Here is a 22,671-nt window from a genome sequence, read left to right as displayed (position 1 = left end):
CTTTATTAGCAGTCGGACCCCCCGCTGATGGAATTAGAACCCTGTCGAAGTAAAACCATGCAGTCTCTGAGGTCAACTTGCACTAAAAGTGTTTATAGGCGTTATAACGACAAAGTCCCAGGCCGAAGCGCTTCTTTTGACTTAAATGCTCGCGTCCGTGAGCGACAATAGTGATCGCAGTTGACACCTGGGGGTAGTGATGTGTGGTGTCGATACTTTTTTTCTATCGATAACGTTAATATTTCAGATTTCTGTTATTGTTTTAAAATACTTCTAGGATAAGAAGAAACACATTCAATAAACATGAAAATACGAATCTAATTACAGAAAACGCAGTACCTAATGCTCTTTTAATGTTTGCGTCCGCCGACTTTGAGAAAAGTTGAGAAAACTAGTCGTATTTCAATTCAACATACGAACAACTTTTCTCAAAGGTATCTACTTAACTTTAAATTACCTTTACATTATATGCTGTGTAATAGCATTCAACTCATAAACTGAATAATTATTGCTATTAAAATACTTTATAGATTTCGAATTATAAAACGTTTACTTTATTACTTTACGTTGATAACATACTCATAGATCTTATATTCAAAACGTCGCTTTGTTCTGACGTAAAATGCGCAATAAATTATTATTCAAATTTTATTATATTATATAAATATCGCAGCCATGAATTACGGTGCGTCGCGTTATCGACACGCGGTGGCATCACTATCGACCACTATAACCGGTCAGTTTATGGTATGTTTTGTCCGGCGATACCGTGGCAGTTAACCCTATCTTTACGAGCGACTCTAAACATAAGTGTCTTTCCGAACTTATTTATTTTTATCTCATTCCACTTTTTAAATTGAATCCAAGTTCGGCGCGTGTGTGGCTCTCCTCTTTCCACTAAAACTGTCAATAAAACGCTCGAACCTCTTGAATCATGTCGCCTTTTAATGAAAATTTGACTCTCTTTAATATATTATTTATGTGAATTAAACAAGTACTAGCTACGCCTTAATAAGGTAAACATTCGACCGTGTGACGTTAACGACCATTTTCGAAATTTAAAAGCCGCCATATTGTTAAAGAGTACGCGTGTTTGTCACGTCGTAAATCGAAAATTTATATTTTTTTCTCTCGATAAACGTGAGTAGTTTTATTGGGAATTTATTGTGAATTAATTTTATTGTTGATTTAAAAAGAAAACTTTGATGCATAATGTTGATTGATTAAGAAAATTATGTATCCGAGTTTTACGATAAAATGGATGTCGGTGTCCGCTCGTCGATACATTTATATGTAAATCATCAGCCCTTCACGTTGCATTTTAAATGTTTTATTGTTAACGTGTATTAATATTCATTATTTGCTTCATTAAGCACCTGAGGGCAACAAATAAATTAAATCCGAGGTGCTTTTGTAAAGGAAATGCATGCAATGAAAAATTTTAATCAACAAAAACGGTATTTTAATCTATTTTCGATCGATACTCAAAACGAATACTGTCTGGTAAAAATTGATTTGAAATTCTGATTTTTTGTTTATATCAACGTTCTTATATAAAACTGTCGACGATTTGGAAAAAAATACGAACTTTATTGTATTTAGAAGCCCAAGTCACATCATTAAATTAAAATCCTTTCAACTTTAGTCGTCCTTTGTTTCTATAGAACGGTTTATACCCAGTCAAGTGTCCATCTACATACATTAAAATTAATAACAATTGTCCGAGAACACATGCAGGATATTCGTACGTGTGTGTGCAACATTCTCAAGAACAGGACCTAGATCATTAAGACGATCCGATGGGTCATTAAAGCGAGTAATTTTTCATTAGACTCCTTCTTTTGTGCATTCGTGTCTTAATGAAATGATTAAGGGAAGTTGTATCGATATGTGTGTTGTGTTCTGTATTATGCGCATCACTATTTTTAATTTTATTTCTTTTTTTGCAAAGCTTCTCATTATACGTTATTATTGCTTTAATTTCTAAAGTTTCTACCGTTTCAATTGTTACATCTCGTTTATGAATGGTAGGTAAAACACCACTTTTCTAATTTCTGCAAACATTTTGCCTAAACTACAAAAAATATTAATCTTCATCATCATCATCTTTCTCTTAATCATTACCATCACCTTGTCTCCAATCGTTCAAGCATGATTTAATCACTCAAATCATCAGTCCCATAAAATCACAGCCAACATTTACGCGAACGTAACTAAATTATTTGCACTTGTCTTACGATGTCAAGGCCAAATGCAGCCACAATCGAGAAAACTTGGCCTTATAACTAATCGAAGGTTCTAACGACTCCCAGTCCTAAAGCAATGATTGATGCATCATTAATGATCACCTCGGATAATTGATTTACTTCTAATTCAATTTAAAGCTTCGTTATTACGATTTTAATTCAGTTCTGAGTTGAAGAAAGAGTAGAAATTGTGATAGGGAAGAAATGTTTAATGACATGTATGAAATTGGAAATATTGATAATGATAAAGCTACCGATGAGCTTAATTTAAAGAGTAAAGATAATATTACGATCAAATAAATAGTAATATTCTTCGAAAACAATGACACTAAAACTGCTATTATTAAGAACAGAAAGAAACTCAAACATATCAATCGTTTAATTATCTCCCTAACTGCCACAGATCCATAAATCTAGAAAGAAAAGCGGAATCTCTTGTTCTACAAGACAACAGCGTTGACCACTAAATGAAGATTTAATGGCGTTTAGATATCTTTATTTATTACTCTAGTAACATCCTCAGGTGCGGGAAATACTTACTGTTTTACGGGAAACTAGTATTCTTTTGTTTTTTGATAATACTCCTTAATATCTTTGCCATACAACCTTTTTTGTCTATTAGTGTTTGAAACTCTTTGCTTTTCAAACCTAGGATTCTAAATCCAAATTCAGTTTTAGCTTCTTTACTTGTTCCAAATTCAAAACCACGTTTAAGTTTAATTGTCAACAACAAAATGGCAATGTTTATATCAAATGCGAATGTTGCCTGTTACAAAATTGCTAGTAATACATTACGAGGTCACGTTCTCAATAAAGGCATTTGACTAGATGACTGATATTTATTACTAATCACATTGATGGGATTTTTATGGCGTACTACAAAATACTTGCATGCCTATAAATCTGGTATTCCACTTGATTGTCACAACAGTGCTGCGCTCGTGTCTTCATTTGGTTTTTTGTCTATGTTTTGAAGTACAATAAGATTCCTTGTAACATGAGTTTTTTCTTCACATAACTTGAAGTCACATACCGTGTCCATTGCATTCCGATTGTCCCAAACCATACACAGAATGACATACAATGCTTTCTCCAGAGCATGCTCATTTACTGAATATTGTAAATATATTCGCAAAACAGCAAAAGCTTCATCAGTGTTATTAAGATTATTTAGGCTTATTTTAGATTCCAGTATATCAACTCTTTTCCTTAAATTAATAGCTCAAGTTTCAGTCCCATTTCTGGCTTCATACCAACCATGTTCAATAATCTATACAGCTTGAATATTCTAAACTGACAGCCAGTAAATAACGTAACAGCTTTCTCGCAAAACCATCCGTTACCTTCATTCTCTCACAGCCTTCATTCATAAATCAAACGTATGCGCATAATTGCAATTTTAATGAACCTAAAATTCTTCAATGAATCTTATAATAGAGATAGAGAAGAAAATGCTGTAAGAGGAATATTCAATTGTGTTGGTAAAATAATGTCGCACGTATGCGCGTTCAGTCGCGAGTCGTATGTCGCAACATTCAGCGACTTTTACGACGGTGATAACTCATCGAGGCTATAATATTCGCTGGTGAAGTCGTAAATGTGATGCATGATGCATCGGATGCCAACATGCCACTTGCACTTTTTCGAACTTTGATCCGAACGCCTTATAAAGTAGTAACACCTAGAGATAAAGATCTTGTTTTAGATATAAAACGACTGTACAGGTTTTAAACATAAGACACGCTGTTTTAAGATCTGTGCTTTAAAGCTTGCCTTTAATATCAGAGACAATTTTATTTAATTGTTTCCATAAAGTTCCCAATTCACAGATTTGAAAACCATTTGTTCCAAATGTGTCATTTTATTTGATTTTACCCTCTTCATTCATCCCCTTTATTTCTAAAGATTCTGTTCCTAAAACCAAAATTTTGTCGTTTCCATCGTCTCAACTGCCATAATGGTCAAGCTAGCATTACGTAACATCTCGTGCTATATGTAGGTCAGCGGTACCCTGCAATCTAGGCGTCATTAGCTCGCCAATAATTGTGGACACCACACTTTACTGCCACTGGAGTTCCGCATCTGTCATTCTTAAACTCACCATACTTTGTCTTAGCAATATGTTCAAAATCAGTCTTTGTTTGTTTAGTTATATCCTCTGTACTCTCCTCCCATTCAGTAAAAGTTTAATTTTGGATACATTTGTTTCCTAATCTTGATATTTTTTAGTACTGGATCAAGTTTAATATGCTTTAATGACTTCTTTCAATGGTATATCAAGTTTTATATCTGTTCTATCTTTACGATCATATCTAGTATCTTCAATATCATCACATTCTCCGTTCTGTTTATTATACGGAACCCAGCGTGTAACTGCAATGGCTTGACGAGTTTATTTCTTTATAATGCGTCAACCGCTGCCGGTTGACATTCAAGCAACCTGTCGGTTTATTCACATTTCGATTGTATTTAATGATTTCATACCTAGTTCTTTATTTATTTGTTTTGTATACATTTCTGTACCTGTCAGTTCTTTGTCTTGCTGAGGTGCGGTATGTTTTTAAATTGATAAGTTTTCATTTCCTGAGCTATTTGTTTGTCCTAAAATATTGCTATTAATTAAATATGATTAGCAAGTCTACTCTAACTTTCGGTGTTAGACGTGAACACATACAACATAAACTTATTAACAATAATCTACAAATGATCATCATTAGTTCTGTCATCCATCCTTATCAAAACCATTTAATATTTTAAAATAATATTCTATGTAGGATTGGTCTGATACTATGATGAAATTTTTACTGCCGTGAAAACTGAAGCTCATCGCTCCAGAAACTTTTACTAACCACTAACACAAGTAGGAAATCACGATATCTACATAAAATTTCTCTTCAAACCAGCCTTTTACAGCTTTAGCCTTAAATTATTGGCAGTATTCCAATGATTTTAAAGACAGTTCATATTAAACTGTTATTTATTGGCTTGTATTAGGAAAATACGATTAATTTATAGATAGTATTCAGTACCTATATATTAGTTTTCCAATTGAATGGTCAACTCAGAAAGTTAATTGCGTCTTTTCATTCGATATTAGCAATGAAAGTTTGCCTAATAAAGGCTTCTTCTTGATATCTGTAGTCAAATTGTTATTTGTTTGTCATTCTATCTACCGTTATGTCTGAATGTAAATGTATTGTTTCTAGGTCATGTACAATGAGTATATTAATGTCAATGAATAGGTATTCCAATGACCGGTCTGTTACTAAAAATGTACCTATTTTCTTCTGCCCAATCATTAAGGTTTGTGATAGCACGTTTTCCTCCTCTGAATTTCTTGTTAACTATTCCATTTAAACAACTATCATCTTCCAGACTTTGCTTATCCAGAAATGCGCATTCCAAAATGTCCCTCCACGTCTTACTCTAGCCCCCACCTGTATCTTACGTTTGTCTCTTCTCAGCTATAAATTCTTGTGAAATAAACTCAAACCACACTCCGGTTGGACGCGATGCACTATCTATTTCCTTCCAGTTCACTTTCTCAACATTTCTCTGGATTTATGTCAAAGAATCTAAGGCTGAACCATTGTTTTTATTTTCACTTCAAATCTTTGTGTCGATGCACTCTTTATCATCTCGCGTGGAATACAATTTGCAACTGCTGATGTTCCCAACGATAAGTAGTAATTGGGAGGCAGTGTTCCCGAGTGGTGGCGTGCGCAGGCGGCGGGGAAACGCTGCGGTTGGAACGCGGATGTGACAGTAGGAATGTTAGATCATATAGTGGACTTCTATTTGATTTATTTCCAAATACCTCGTTATAGTTATATTTGAAAGTTAAACAACGCCTGACGACGATAGTGTGAGTGGTTGCCTCTCAAAGTTGATAATTGTAGGGATTATATTAAAAAGACGATATTCCAGCTCAGATTGATCTGGGATATTTTATTTTTGCATCCAATTTTTGCACTCGTGTAAAAATAGCATTTGAAACTTGGAAAAAATAATAAAACTTAAATATAGCATTGGCTCCAAAACTACAGCCCATACATTATCTCCAAAACTTCCAAAGAAAAAATGAACCAACATTTAGTAACGAGCGTCTAACCCGCCGCACGTACCACGGTCCTGCGTTAACCGCACAGCGGCTTATCTGCACATTGGCTACGTGAGCAAACCTCTAACGGTATCGCAACTAGCGAGAACCTCGAACGAAGGCGCTTTGTTGCCTAAACATGCTGAATTTTCAGTTGCATGCCTATTCTTTAACAGCGTCTTGACTTTTAGAAGCATCGAAGTAAAATTTTCAAAAGCAAATCTTCCATTTAACGTAGTACCGTCTAGTGACAATATAGATGATAAGATTTATAATGCAACATAAATGTTTGTTATAGAACCATTTAATGGTGCATTAGAATTCGCCAGACATCTCAAAATCTGTGGTCACGATTTTGAATAGTGAGATAATTATAATTGCGAACTGCACTTTGAAATACATCTCGTTCAATTAAACTTTAATAATGATTTTAATCTTAGAAATGGTAAAATTCGGACTGAAATTAGTTTCATAAACAAATTAGTTGTAGTAGGTACTGAATGTGACGTTCGTGTGACGTTAAAAGTTTTGAAACACAGTTTCCTCATTATTTATTCAGAATTACAAAAGCCTTGTGTTGAAGAACAATATAAAAATACTCGGTAAGTAGTTACACAAGTAGGTATATGAGCAAATAAGTAAAACGCATGATACTGTGGTACATGACGTAGTAACTATTAAACTATAACAAGGTCTATAAGGAACAAAGTATTTTTTTTGACATTTAAGAATTGAACAATTTCCTCAGGTTTATTTTATTAAGAGACTGTTGTAGCATTTATACGCGCAACTCTTTTATATGGATGTAAACATAAAAAATATGGGAAATGAAAAAAAATATAAAAGTTATATTAAATTTTAATACTAAAACATAAAAAAAGAAACACGAAACACTATGAGTGCATCAATCAATTAATTAGCACTGATTAGCAAAGCAATAGATACTTAAAACCAAGACTAATGAAAGTTTACGACCAAATTAAAAACCACAATAAAAGTAAACTGATACTCATAATTAAAAGAATACTAATTAATATTAAGTCTATTTCATATTTGACTTGAAACGAGATCTTTTATAGCTCTGATTTTATTTCGGAAGTCAAAACGTTTAAGATATCGGATAGTTTGATAGTAATCTAAGATCATTTGGTTCAAATCGATGGAGTCTGGACACGATTTGTACAAGTATCGTCTTACTCTGCATTTGGAGTCACAGAAAATGGTCCTCAATGTAACTTGAAACAACAATAAGTTTTAGGTGTTGATGGGAGTCGAGGAGTCGTTTCTATCGTTTCTATAATTCCTATTCTATCGTTACCAACGAATTAGATATTAACAGAACACATTTCTTGTAAATAATCATCCATTTCATGTCAAAATACTTTATCTCATCTTTCTTGGTGTTTTGTAGTATCCTGTAGTTTTGGTTTGTTTTCAATAATGATACGATTTTGAATAGCAGTTACTAAATCGCCATTAAATTATAGGTTTCTTATATTATCAAATAGATACCTTACCTTAGATAAGTCTGTATGTACCCCAAATAGGTTCTCACAGTCTGCTAAGGTAAGACCAGTAACACCGCCCTGAATTGTAGATAAACATGGATAAATGTCGTTGATATTTAAATCTACTAATACATAATGTTTAGACGTTTGCATAACTTCCTTACAAACCAACAGAGCCGTCCAATCACTGTATTTTATTAGTTTATTTAATGGCTTATAAACATGCGAGATCTAGTTTGAATCCCAAAATGCAGAAGCATAATTTAATTGGTAAACTGCTTCTGAAACCAAAATTGATATTTTTAAGAACACCGAAATACCATAGCTTGTTGAAACGATCGCTAAATCTAATATAGTAGACGCATACGTGACAATTTTCGATAAACGATTACGTTCGTCTGACAGCACAAATATTTTTCTCAATAATTTACAGCGATTCGGCGACCATAAGATTTTTTATTGAAAATTCGATTTCTTTTCTTAGACGCCAAGCCATGTTTTACTATCTCCTTCTGTAACACCAATCGATTCTCGACCTTATTGACATTAAAATTCCTGCAAAGTTCATTGTATTTTGAATAAAGGCGCCACGTAGCGCGTATCAAAGCAAATTGTTTCTTATTCTAATATTTACGCATAATATATTCATGAGATTGGTCTTAACTGTCTTAAGATCGTTAAGTTGGTATTTTAACTGTTTTATAAATTTGTATATATTTGACGCTTCCATACAAATCGCCGTATTTCGATATCGAGTAGCCATTGATATATTATTGTTTTATGGTAATAGGTTTAAGCATATTAACAAAATAGGCTAACAAGTAATTACTACCGACAATCATAAAGTTTAGTAAAATATTGGGATATCCCCATGTTTGCATACGATCACAAATATGGTGGCTTGTTGACAGATACGAATATTTTACACGCTGATGATGATATACGAACAAACTTCCGAATTTTAAGCGCGCTGTCGGATCAAATGCAGATTTATGAAGTGATTATATCGTAAATAGCAATATAAGTCAGAGCCACCTTATCAAAATACGTTTATCCGTTCGGCGAAGTATTTTCTAATAAAGAGACGATGATGGAAGTGAAAGTGTGATAAACAACATTACAATGATGAAATCTCTCCCACAGGTTGCAAATCCTTTTTCAAGAGGTCCGTGAGAAGGAACCTGACGTACTCCTGCAGAGGAAATAGAAACTGTCCAATCGACCAACATCATAGGAACCAATGCCAGTACTGCAGGCTAAGAAAATGTCTCAAAATGGGCATGAGGAGAGAAGGTGAGTCAAAAATTTATGAAAAAAAACTATTCAGATATTAAAATTGAAGCATGAAATTCCATAATTTGTTTACCAGGATAAAATTTTTGGTAAATACATACTAACAAAATTGGCAACGTAGATAGAAGAGCAACTAACATCCATGCCTATATTGAGACATTTCATACGCGTTTTAAACTGAAATTTTCTTTTGTTCACCGGTACTTTTTGTCAGTATGTAAGTATTAGGTGATAAGATACTATAAAATCGCAAGTTTATTTGCTTTTATGTTGATGACAATATGAATGTTCTCACACCAAATCCTTTACATTTGCGTTTTCTGTAGATTTTTTGTTATCTTCTATCGTTTTATTAGTATTTAGTTATACTGAACTCTACATATCTTTTCCTATTTTTTATATTATTTTTAATGCTTCATTCCTTTAAGTTTCAATATCTATTCTTTATTTGATTACAAAGTAATTAATTTGAAGCTTGACCTTATATTCCGTTACAATTACAACAAATGATTAGTTGCTACTGATAAATTACATAATACATCAATAATACTAGAATATGCAGTGTTACTAACACAAAAAGCTCGTTTTAAAGATACATTGATTGTCACAAGTGTAATTAGTGAAATCATTAATCTTGTCGAGTCATTAGTCGAGACTGCCCAAGGGCACTGCTCTAAGTAACTGTTGACGATCAATGTTAATATAAAGTTATGGGCCGTAATAGGTTATTATTACGATGGAATTAATATGCCTGGTTATTGTTTTAAAGACAGCTCTATGATTGATGGTATTCAGGAATTCGTGTGACCTCAAACGTTTCAAGGAACACTGATAACAATTTCAAGTGAAAAACAGACTTAATGATCCTCAGTGTTTTATTTAGTAAAAAAGAAGTTTTTCTTTTGTTTGCTTAAATGCGTAAAATGTAGGTTTTAATAGTTTTGTGTCAGGTCAAGGCTGTTTAGAAAAGAGTGGACCTTGGTGAGCAGTCAACTTTATGATGTGCGACAATATTGCTTTTAATAGCCTATTGAAAACAACGTTGTGAAAACGTTACCTCATGTCTTCCATAAACTTTTAACGAACAATGAAAAAGTTTAGCTTCTACGACCAAACAAACGTCGATTTCATAATCGTTTACAAATATTTTTATTTTGTTATTGCTAACTATAAAAAATATTTAGTTAAAGTTATGCCTCTCGATAATTCCACGTCCAAAATTTACATGTAGCCAAAATTATTTACCCAAAACTCGGAACGACACAGGTGCACATTTTAAAAGATAACACGCGACCGATGTAATTTCCTCATGTCATAAAGGAAACGGTCTTGACGGAGGGCACCGAGGTTGAAGAGTTCATAACGTGGACAGAACACCCGCTGAGGTGCTTATTATTATCCATATAGAGCTGAATGGCACCCGTTTGCCGACCTCTCACATTAACATTTTTGGAAACTAAAATTTATATTTCTGCGTCCGCTGTTTTGACAAATTCAACTGCACCTGCCGATTCTATATAACCCTCATTATCATCTATAATATTTATTATTTCACAAACACGATCACCAACTTCATTAACATCGTCTGTATCTGTGAATCCTTCTAAAGTTTTTATGAGTTCCACCTTTGCGTCATTAGGGTTGCTCCCTTTGATAATGCAGAGGCCACCTCGTACCGGAAAGGATACGGTAACCCGCTGGTCTCATTCAACCCTTGAGCACAACATTACATCTCTCGACCCCGTCATATTTTGGGCAACAAACGATTTGTTTGCCCTCAGAACAAAAGAAAGGTGCGAACTCCAGTCTCCTTTTTATACGAGATTAACTGTTAATAGAAAAAAATAAGTGTGCCCCTTTTGTCGCTTTTATAATCGTCTTAGATATCAAACTGGTAGATGCGGAGATTAGAGGAGATCTTTTGTACTTTTTTTATAATATTGTTTCACAGTTGGTGGATGTTTTGTAAAACGTTTTAGCTTTGAAAAGGTCCATTGAGGATGAAGCTACCACCTAATACGTTTAATTGTGATAGAACTTGATGTAAGAGATACGTTTTTTGTGTGGTACGGTCTTTGGTTTATGTAACCGTTGTAAATGAGTGGTCAGTTTTGCTTTTAACCTTTTAGGTGCGTGTAGTTATTTGTCCGTGTTTGATGTTTTAAAGAGTTTTTGTTGTCAATATCTCAGTGTTATTCAAAGATTTTTTCTATCGATGTTTTTATGCTTTTCACTGGACGTGAAGCATTTAACACTGCATCCTAATTTCTAATTACTTTTACTTCCGATTGTAACGGTCAGCTATTATTACTTTTAATGTCCGTAAAATATTCACTATCTCTTGTACATTATGATTCTATCAAAGCATAATAGGGTACAACTATTCCATTTGGGAACAGTTATCAGCGCCATGGAAATGCAAATATGAAACAAAGCTCACACATAGATTGATTAATTAACCACATTAGTGAACCGGTTTATTAAAAGTGCATAAAAGGTGTACATGTAGCTTGCCTCGGGTTTGCTCGTCACTTGAACAATGGAGAAGCACCTTTTGTTCAGCGCGCATCAATCACCGCGCATTGTTTGCTATATCTTAATAAGTTTTTGTGTTAGGCCGGTCATTTAGAAAGATTCCTGGTCCCCCAGGCTTGAATTTTAATGGGATACGATTTTTGCGGGTAGTTGAAAAGTATCTTCCGTGTTGATTTTCGATTTGAGGAAATTGCCAAAAATAGGACTTTTAAAATGCGTGTCTACTAGTCTCTATGTTTTGTTGATGTGATAAAGCATCATCTTCAAAATACCTGGCAAAGATTTTTTCTATAATTTTGTTCCTTGCATTCAGAATATTTGTCAGTTAATGGATCTTTACAAATACTGTGACACACAAAAACTATCTCAAAATGTCTTAACCCATTAATTTCAGTTCACTTAGCAACAAAAGCGTCAAGCTTCCTTAACCGTTTAGCTTAAACGCCATCACAAATTACTGCATGCACAAATGACCGCTGACCATGCACAATATGCATTGTGTCTGACATGTCAAAAACATCATCTTTTCGTTCCCAGGGCGCGATCGAAGGGTCAATAGCTACAATATTGTCCTTTGCGCCTTAACACGCCTCTAAGGTACAATGCTTAAGCTTTCAGAGGGTGGTGGTTCGGCCACCTGGTCATTTAGCCAACTGACCGTAAGGGTTTGTTTGTGTTAGACCAGTCCTAGTTTTGCAAATATTGCACCGTGAGAATTGTAACGTTTTTGCAAACTAATGGATTGAGGTTATGATTTATGAATCGGGATTATGGGTTCATGGTCGGGATCTTTTTATTGTTGTTCGAAGTGGGAGAGTAGGGAAAGATGATTAGGTTTAAAACTGATTTAGTATAGGTGGAGATAACTTTGGTAACTTTGAAGGTAGCCCAACTGATAGACGAATATTTATTGAAACAAGACGATTTTTACAAACTAACAATTATAACGCACTATTAAAGCCGAACTGACCTCAGCGCTAACACATAGCACTTACAAATAACGTTTGCTACGGGTTTACCCACAGATTGATCCAAGTTAATCGTGTCAACAATCAGTACGGACGCTTTGGACGAGAATAACTCGGCACATACGCCTCTGTGTGCGTCATAGCCGAAAGATAATATCGCTTCTAGTGAGCATAATAACTGTGACATGTCTTACGACGCTCTCGTACTGCGTGTAATGGCCTCATTCTCGGAAAAACACACTCTTACCGACCGACATAAAGATACAATCGTAATGCACGCTTTCCCACGGAACGTCGCGAAAACACCCCTAGACCTAGCCGGACACTGGTCAGAAGTTACAACAAGCCAAAACATTAATTAAAAGGCGAAACATAAACCAGTTTTTGGCAAGGTGCTCGACCCTTCGATACCGGCTAAGCTAATTATATTTCCGCACGTTTTATCACGCATTTGCATGTGAATCGGGGTATAACTACAATAGAAATCGCCACGCTACACTCTTATAGTAAAGCTTTTTGTACGCAGGTACGGACGGGTCGCCCCGCTCAATAGTTGTTAGAAACTTGATAGGTTTTCACTATAAACATTGGCTTTACAGTGTACGGTAGTGAATATTAAATTTCACATTGCGATGAAAAGAGATTTCATCAAGTTATTGTGCCCTTAAAATAGATAGGCACTTTAAATAACACAGGCTTTATGTCGAGCTCGTGCACTTTTCCTCATGGCGAGCATCGAAGCTGTGTGAGAGTGCCGGCTGGGGGTCACGTACGAAGATATTGGATTTAAAGATTGCAATTCATAGTACACAAATACGCGGGTCAAACTTCACAATCGATCGAACCGTTTGCCATTATAAATATAGACGACTCACAAAATCATAAAATCGGCGTAGAATTACACATTGAATTTGTTAACAGTATTAAAATTACATTTACAATATAAAGGCTAGTTCCAACGGCACGCTTCCACACAACCTTTATTAAATCTAAACCCATTCAATATGATCAAAAGGCTCTTTTAACATAAAAAGGTAAGCAAGTCCCAACAAATTCAGGTGTACAAAATCCATTTGGAACAAATCGTAAACTCCGGAGCGAAATGGCGTCACAAAAAGGAATCAAAGTGTAAAATCATTTGTGTCGGATTAAAAAAGGAGCTAGCGAACGAGCGTGAGATGTAAGCCACTATCAATCAACTGGTGATTTATATTCCTCCATATGATGTATCGCCGAGCGAACCACACCAAATGGTAAAAGTATCCGATAATTAACTTTTTAAAATTTGACGGACGCCTTCATCTCGGTCAGGGAAATAAACCTTTTTATTTTATGTAAAAAGAATAACTCGTATTATCGCCGAATGTGGCAGATTGTGAAATTCCTTTGTCTGTTTAGATGACCAGAAAACCTGTTGCTTACGACAAACGCTGGTATGCGATATGTCTATGTTATCATTTATAATGGCGCCAACAATAGAGTTTTTTACTTTATTATTTATATTTATTCAAACATGGGGAATATTACGGAGATTAAGCTGGTTTTAATTAATTGCTACATCAAACGTGTTGGTTGATTTCGTCTAAAATGGTGTGAAAGCCGATATTAATGTTATCAATAGTACGATCAAAAGCGATAGCAACCTGATACATGATGTAATCTTTAAACTTAAAAATAATACTGCTATTTTAGAAGGATTATCATGATACTCAGAAGCAACATCCTTATTACCTAAATGAATTAATAATCAATTAGAATTCTTTAACCAAAAAAGGAGTGGATGCTTTGTGAGAAAATGGTGATGTTGACTTTGAAGATAAGATTGAAGCAACAACATAACTATGAAGAAATTCCTAAGCTAATAAAAGAGCAACCAATCTAAAATTCACCATTCATCAACCTGTACCCAACATGGCACTGTAGCGCCCGTCAAAATATTCTACAGGGGGTTACCTCAATAGCGTTCCACTTGCCGGCACGGGTTCGAACGTGGACCCCCGCGGCGCGCAGCCCGTTCCTAACGAACTGTGTAGGTGATTTATCTGAACGTACTCTCACACTCTCGATACTAATTCCTTTACGATGTGTGATGTTGCCTCATGAAATATCACTGCAACAGATTTAATATCTAATTTACGTTCATCGGTATATATTTTAGTGATTGGTGGTGCCTCATTTTCAATAAGAATGGCCATAAATATCAATGAACACACTTTACCTTTGCGCTAACATAATTTAAAACAACAATCGCAGAAATGTCACAAATAATAAATTCAGTTTTTTCTTTTCCAATATTAGCAGCTATATTTATATGAACATCTTCAAGATGTCTCGACTCATGTATAGCTATTCTAAATCATCAGTGTGTAACTGTAGAAAATAACGTAAAACATTTTGCTCATAGCAGCCACGTGAAAGGTCGTCTAAATCAACATTGATAGGGCTCCTACAGGTGAAATTTTCTCACAGCCAACTCGTTCCGTTCTAACGTCGTATAATCTTGAATACTTGAGAGTAATGCACGGTCTGCATGTATATTGGTTACTACGTTAGTAGTCTCAGGAAACCTGTTCCGGCTGGTCGTGCCCTCTGTACCGTATCCAGCTATAGCACATCTGCATCCAACATTATAGTTTCACTTTATATTTAAACATCATTGCAGCTATGAACCTCACATACTCCACGGAATTTAAAATTTCCACGTCACGCAACCAGATCTTAATCAAGGCCAAAGAATGCCAACAAATGCGGATTCACTAAATTATATATTGCTGACAGCTTAATGGAACAGTGAAGCTCCCATCAAAATCATAGATTACGAACAAATATACACAACAGAACTCGATATCGAAAAACAAAAACTAATTTAATATGTTAATGTCAGTGATGGCTCAATAAAATTAACGATAACAGTCCATAATAATCATGACCGTATTTAAAATTGAAACAGCTTTTTCTTCCGACCTGTCGTTTGGAATTCATCTAGCGTCCGCATCTCTATATGTCAGTCCGTCTGTACGTCCGTCATTACACGTGAATCATCCTCGGTATCGTGCGCTGAGAATTTCGTGAGGTCACAGTTTACTATAGCGGTTTAGGCGCCCTGCGGTCGTTTGCCTGATAGAGACGGCGCCATGCCACTGCCCATGTGCTGGAGGAGGACACGCCATGTCTTCTCTGTCTAACGCCGACCGTTTCGTGACCCCACAGCTAATCACATATCTGCAAGCGTATTATGATTATCGCAAGGCTTCGTTTCGTCTTCGTCGGTCGTACGTTGTTGTGGTCAGTGACTCTGTGCATGCTGCCTTCGTTTTGTTTGTCTCTAACATCATTTTATATGCACAATTTGCTTTGAGATAGCTCGCGAATTTATTGCACATCTCTGCAGCTTCTTGTGGATTTTATGTCGATGTTTTGTTGTCAAACATAAGTAAATATGGATTCAATGGGAGCTTAATATCGTTTGTAACGTGTTTAGTAATATGGGCATTAATGTCATCGTCGGTTTCCGATACATTTGCGCATACATTTATCAGCGGATGGGTGTAACGAAACAGATTTACCTGTTGCCGGCCTGACATAAATCTCTGGCGGCATTTAATAAGTCGATAATTACAAAAACCCGACGCCGGCTAATGGGGTTGTGGAGTGCTCGACAGGAATGCGCTTAATTCTCAGCACGTGCCTGCCAATAGCTTTATTATACAAATCTTGAACGTTTCCCAACCAAATTTATCTTTACGATAACTTTAATTATTTGATTTGGTACTGTTTTGATGTCTTCCGTGTCCGGTTTTTAGTGTTCATTTAGATATGCAGTTCTCGGTGGGCGGCTTTGTTTACATTCTTTAGAGTTAACGACTTTCTATCGAATTTGGATATCGTCTCTGACATTCCTTTTCGCTTAGAAGAATCTGTATCCGACGCTGGGTGCAACAAATCAAAATCATACGTTTATCGTTACATGTCGCACTAATCGAGGTTCTAATCGTGGGTACCATCCGTCACTGGCTTTGCGTCTACTACTTTCTACATTAGTAACAGACAAATCTCTAATCTGTATATTAGAAACAATATTTCTCACTGTCGTAAAAGCCGAGAATTTCCTAATGATATCAAAACACAACCGTTAGAGCAACAAAAGGTGGATGGTCGACCATTTGTCGGTGTTCAAGAGTCGGGCGACAAGTCGCGTGCTAGGGTCTTGTTGAAAAATGTCCGACATAAATAACGGATTATCAACTTGTATCGAGTCGTAACGAGATAGTGGCTAACAACTAAAATAAATAGGCGAACGGTAAATGAAGTTGTGTACCAAACTTTACAATTTAAAACGTACTATGATGTATAATGTGTATCTTTAGAGTAAGTTATGACTGCGACTTGCCTTCGTTAATGGTACAATTTATGGAAGAATATTTGTAAGTACGTCGGTCAGTTTGTGAGTCATTAGCCGTGAAATGTTATCTTGATTAGTGTTTATGTACTGATCGACGAGATAACGTACTTTGATGGCTACGTGATCTTCGATTGTTTCTCTTCTTTTATTACCGTCATTTGTTTAATTGGACATAGTTTTGATCTTCAAAACGGATTGCAATACGATATGTCCATGAATGAAGCCTGCTAATATGGTTGCAACAATAAGTTTAACTTACGCTTGGCTTGAATTATCTTTTTTGCTTCTTACAATACAAATACTAGCCTTAATTATTGTCCTTACATCCTCAAGCATTCTATCTTAACATTTTTCACCTTCCACTACACCAGTATCTAAAATATCTTCACCACGTAAAGAATATTTTCACCATTATCACTTAATTCTTCAACAACTACCATCTTAACTACTTTAGTTGAAACCACAAAGATTTTATTGTTAAGGGAATTAAAATTATTACTTAGAATTATAATATTATTACTGCAGTTCTTATGAAGTAATTAACATGTTTGTATAATGTTCGAGACATAAGTCATTCTTTGTCACTTTGTATCATGGCGTGTGTTACTCACGCTATATGTCTTAGGAGATAGGCAGGAGTCTAGATAGCTTTTGTTCGGCAGATGATGATGATGAGTCTTTTCTTCTTTGTTTCTCTGAATTTTGTTGGATATGCGGTCAAGGGTCGGATATAGAACACAATCAAGGACAATATTTTCTAAATATTAATCACAAAGTAGAAGTAAGTTTTTTTTTTATAAATTCACATAATTAAAACAGTAAAGCTCTCTAATAATTGAAACACATAAAAGCTTAAACATGTTTTGTTCGTCTTTAATTAAGTTACCAATCGTCACAATTAAGTTTGTTACTAAAAAAGATTTCTCTATAATTAAATAAACATATTTCTTATTTTATAGTTTCGCCAAAGCCGTTAATCTAAGCAGCGTAAACGGTTATACGCTTATAAAACATGTCTTTAATAAAAATGACATATGTTAAAGATTCGTGATTTTGAACAATGAACTCTAAAAGGGTAATTCTAGAACATTTTTTGACGTGTGTCCAAAATCTGTCATTGGTGACTTACGACGTTTTGCTACTGCAATTTTAGAATGGTTTCGATATGTAGGAATCTAAATTGATACCAGCTCAGTTTTAATAATATTTGTTATGCAAATATAGTTTATTGAGAATCGATTTATTATTTATTCTTCTAAGCATCCATCAGTTCGTTCGAACAAATTAGCACAGGGCCAATAAATTAGGGTTGTGTCGATTCAAAAATGTTATATCGATATTCATGTTTAAATACACAATCTTCATATTGTATAGGTACTTATTCTTTATACCAAAAAATCCACCATGCTTTTTCTGATGATGATTCTTGATGTTGAGTCGATAATATTTTTATCGTACTAAAAATTCGATTCAGGATTAAGATTTAGGAGATACATCCTAAAAAATCTACAGGTACTCACTTCAAATCCGTTACCTTTAGAAACCTATAACTTTACGAATAACACAAATTAACCTTTACCTAAATATTTTCAATAAAGAAACGTCCTAGTTACTCTTCACGAATCGTGAACTAAATCTTACTTAAATTATCCTCTAAAAGGATGTAAACTCGGTACAAAAGTTCAAAGTTGATAAATATACCTTAGTCAGTAGGTTAGCGCATCTCCTTTCTATTACTAACCTTTTCATACGGTTAAGTTACTATTAGTGGTTTATTTATACTTGTTCTATGGCTTGCCGCCCTTTATTGTTTAGTACTTTAAAGCTCTTGTATTTTGTTAGTGTAGCGTAAATCTTCTTCGGTTTATAATATTTGTAGGTTGGTTTTGGATTTGGTATTAATTAGGCCTTTACGAAATGATCTCGTTAGTTATTTGATTATGCTGTGCCGTTATTACAAACTAAAGTAGGTATCATTGACAAACTCTCACGGCAAGGTTATAAGCGCTGTTACTGGATTAGACGTAAAGGCGTTCTCAAAATGACTTACTGTGTTATCACGTTAGCTACAATGTCTTTATGACAAATAATATTCATAAAAGGATTCACATTTAACTCTTTTTCTGTGCTAAAAGAGCTGCATACTTAAATTAGGTATCAATAAACTTTATCGACAACAAAAATACCGACATTTCGACAGCCCTACGATAATTGTGGGGCATTTAAATAGTTATAAACGATACACTAACAACTATTACTTTATCCTTATGACAATCGTTAATTGTAGCAAATTGCACTTTAGATATGTACTACACGTCGATCGATATTGAGTCATTCAATCAATAATAACGTTCTAGCGAATTGTAGGAACTGAATTTAAAATACATCCTAGTAAATTTGGTCCACTTGCTCATTTCTAAGACAGTAAAAAAATAGGTATACAACGCTTGAAATAGTCAAATAGTCTTACGATGACAGTGTATGGGAAAGCACCACTTTCAGTATTTTCAAACAATATAATGTTGCGGAAAGTAAGATAAGAGCAAATTAGTGCTTAGTACCATTACAACTCGACTCTAAGGTTTGATACTATAGTACTCACATCATCATCCTCCGAGCCTTTTCCCAACTATGTTGTGGTCGGCTTGCAGTACTATAGTACTCATATACCTACCAGTACTCAAATCTCTTCGTTTCCCGTACAAGTTAGCTTTTGTGACGGTTACACATTTGAAAAAATTACTTAGGTACGCAAAGATAAGATTTATGCAAAATAATTCCAATTCTAATAATGACGTGTATCTATTATTGGCCACTGTGTGAAAACGCCATATTTTACGTACCAGTTGAAGTTTATATTGATTTAGTAGTTTCTTTATTAATGTCTCGATGGCGCCAGTTTGATAATCGATTCGGTGTGACCGGTTCTTTTTTATTGCTATATTTTATTATTTTTTTAAACCCTAATAAGAATAGGATGGAGAATCAAAAAGTTTGTAGCTTTCAACAGCCAGCATTGTCAATCAAATTATATTTTTAACTAGCTTCCTAGAAGCCGGATGGTGACAAAAACTATCCTATGTCCTCCCGGGTCTAAGCTATCTCTCCTCAAATTTTCAGTTTAACCAGTCCAGTCGTTGACGCGTGAAGGTGTGACCAAGGGATACTTATAGGGTTTATTTTTACATAGGTATATAAATATCGATATTCAAAACGTTATGTAGGTACAACCCGATCTACGATAGAGGGAAAATATATCAAAATTTCCCGGAAATATCAGCTTTTTTATAAATAGTCGGTCTTGAGTCAGAACTATTCTTCCATAAATACTTATATTTGAGTAACATTTTTCTCTATTTCGTTCTAAAATGAGGTTGTTGACCATTAATCTATCTGAATGGCGTACAATTAAATATTGTCAAACATTTATCAAGATTTAATTTATTAAAACACATTTTGAATGTTTTTTGTTAGGTGTAAGCTATACCAAAGTTTTCGGTATATAGTTGTCAAGCCGTCAATCAAAGTGACAAGTAGATATGTTTTTTTTTTTGTTAACTTAGTGATTTTAGTTTGGAAATATTTTGTTGTTATGTTTCTTAACTTTGGTCACAGATCTACAGTTATATATAGTTAATTTTTAAATACCTATAATAACAAAAAACTGTTATGTAGGTATGTTAATTCCTAATATAAAAAAAGTCCTAGGATTTTGGAAAAATTGACGAAACAGGCTCGTATCTATCTCATTGCATTACCGTCGGATCTCAGAAATGACATATTGTTTCCTCAGCGCAATCTGTGTCAAGATCATAGTTACACAATCTTCTATTAATCTCCAGCACCCTTATACTAACGTCATAAGGTTGGAATTCGTTCAACACAAATGAAAATAATAAGTTTGTTGTGATCTATGTACGGATCTCGAATAAAAACAATGTTAAGAGATCATTTAGTGTGGTCTCCACGTAAATAGGTTGTACGTGGCGTGATTTCTGAATATTATGTCGCAATTTCTTGTTTTTTTTCCTAATAGAGACTATCCAAAACAATAACAATGTTATTTCTTAGAAATTAGTTGAATAACAATATTAGTATGTAAATAAAGATTGACGTTTTTCTAGCCGCTGTCGCCATTTTATCCGAATTCTTGTCTATGACTCACTCACCTTTGACCATAAACAATTATAATAAACTCTTTCCTTTCACATAAATAATACGTAATAATTTTATATTTTTTATTAACTTAACCAATGCAGTATTTATTAACTAGTTGGGTATGAAGTAGCAATTTAATTTATAATAAATACATTGCTAATTTTCACTTAATCCCGTGAAGTATGCGCTGTGGGTGCCGAACGATTTAATCAATGTTATTTATACAAGAGAAATCCGAAATGAGACGTAGTCGTATGCAAATCGCAGCTAATGGACCTAGTTGTATAACCTTACGGGAAGCCCACTCATATTAACGCTAATTTACATTAATTTCCATTCATAAACTTCCACCTGTCAATGGCCAGAATTGATTCACTATATTTAAAGCAAATTAAGAAAATATTAAGTTCAAAATGACGTTTTCGCGCGTTCCAAATCCAAATCGTAATTAGTGTTGAACGCGATCGAACAATCGCTTTGTTGGAACTCGCGGCGAGTGGTCATCGATTATACGAGCAGATAGTGATGTTCCGTCGATGTCGAGACGTACCGGAGATGTATCGGCAGATAGTGTAATGACGCGCTATTAGGCTAGGTGTCGACGCGGCGCGCGGCGTGGGAGAGCTCGCGGCCTACATTTCCTTCTGAAACTGGCTAATCACGCGCGCAATTACTCTAATTCAAACGGAATTATTCCGGCGATGTAACACTTTAATTGAATTGTTGATGCGAGCCGTAATTCGTGAATGCGTGTTATTTCGATGATTGGTATCGTGATATTTGGTTGGTAAATATCGATATTGAACGTAGGTATGAATTTGTGTGTAATCGTTGAAGTAATAACCAAAATCTACGAAATCAAATGTCATAACAATTTATAAGAATCAGAGTTTAGTAAGTTACTGTGGGAAGCGCTCGTTACGAAACAAGCGAGGGGCGAATTCCAGTCATCTTGTCATTCAAAGAAAAAATAATAATACAACCTGTTTACGCGTTTATTTTTTTCTTGTTGCACTGACAAGAAATAAAAAGGCGGTACGCGCGTGCGCGGGCATTCGCGCCGGCCCGCGATGCGTTCCCGCCAAAAAACGTGGCGTGCTCCGAATGCTTGGCGCGCTCAACATTTTTGTTCGAGCATTTCCGAATGAGCGATTAGAAGCGACGATTCCGCGTTTTCACGTCGATTCGTCTCGCAAGGTATCGATGATTTGTGGCATCACGATCTTTGAAATGCCTCGTTGTACGGAGAAACAACAGGTTAATTCTTTAACGTCTGTGAAACTGACTCGTAGGAATCGAGTAAAACAAATGTTGTCTATTATTGCAGTAATAGTTTTGGGTTCTAGGAATCGATATTTTTGCATTTTTTACCGCTATCACATTTAATAGGTGAGATTTATTTTAAAAATTACAGTGTCATTTTGTGGTAAAAAAAATAGATAGGCTTCATTTACCTACTCAT

General features: G+C 34.9%; 1 protein-coding gene across 1 annotated transcript in view; it reads left to right on the top strand.

The window, feature by feature from the left end:
* The first annotated feature begins 9,000 nt into the window (after positions 1-9,000).
* The window catches only part of LOC110384301 (steroid receptor seven-up, isoforms B/C), a 63,175-nt gene continuing 49,504 nt past the window's right edge, over positions 9,001-22,671 (top strand). The window contains exon 1 of the mRNA XM_049846348.2: positions 9,001-9,146. Coding sequence (XP_049702305.2) covers positions 9,128-9,146 — 19 coding nt within the window. The 5' untranslated portion in view covers positions 9,001-9,127. The remainder of the gene's footprint in view (positions 9,147-22,671) is intronic.

This window comes from Helicoverpa armigera, chromosome 17, assembly GCF_030705265.1.
Source record: "Helicoverpa armigera isolate CAAS_96S chromosome 17, ASM3070526v1, whole genome shotgun sequence".
Taxonomy (NCBI): Eukaryota; Metazoa; Arthropoda; class Insecta; order Lepidoptera; family Noctuidae; genus Helicoverpa; species Helicoverpa armigera.
The sequence above is the reverse complement of the archived record's forward strand: the minus strand, read 5'-3'. Positions and strand labels throughout refer to the sequence as shown.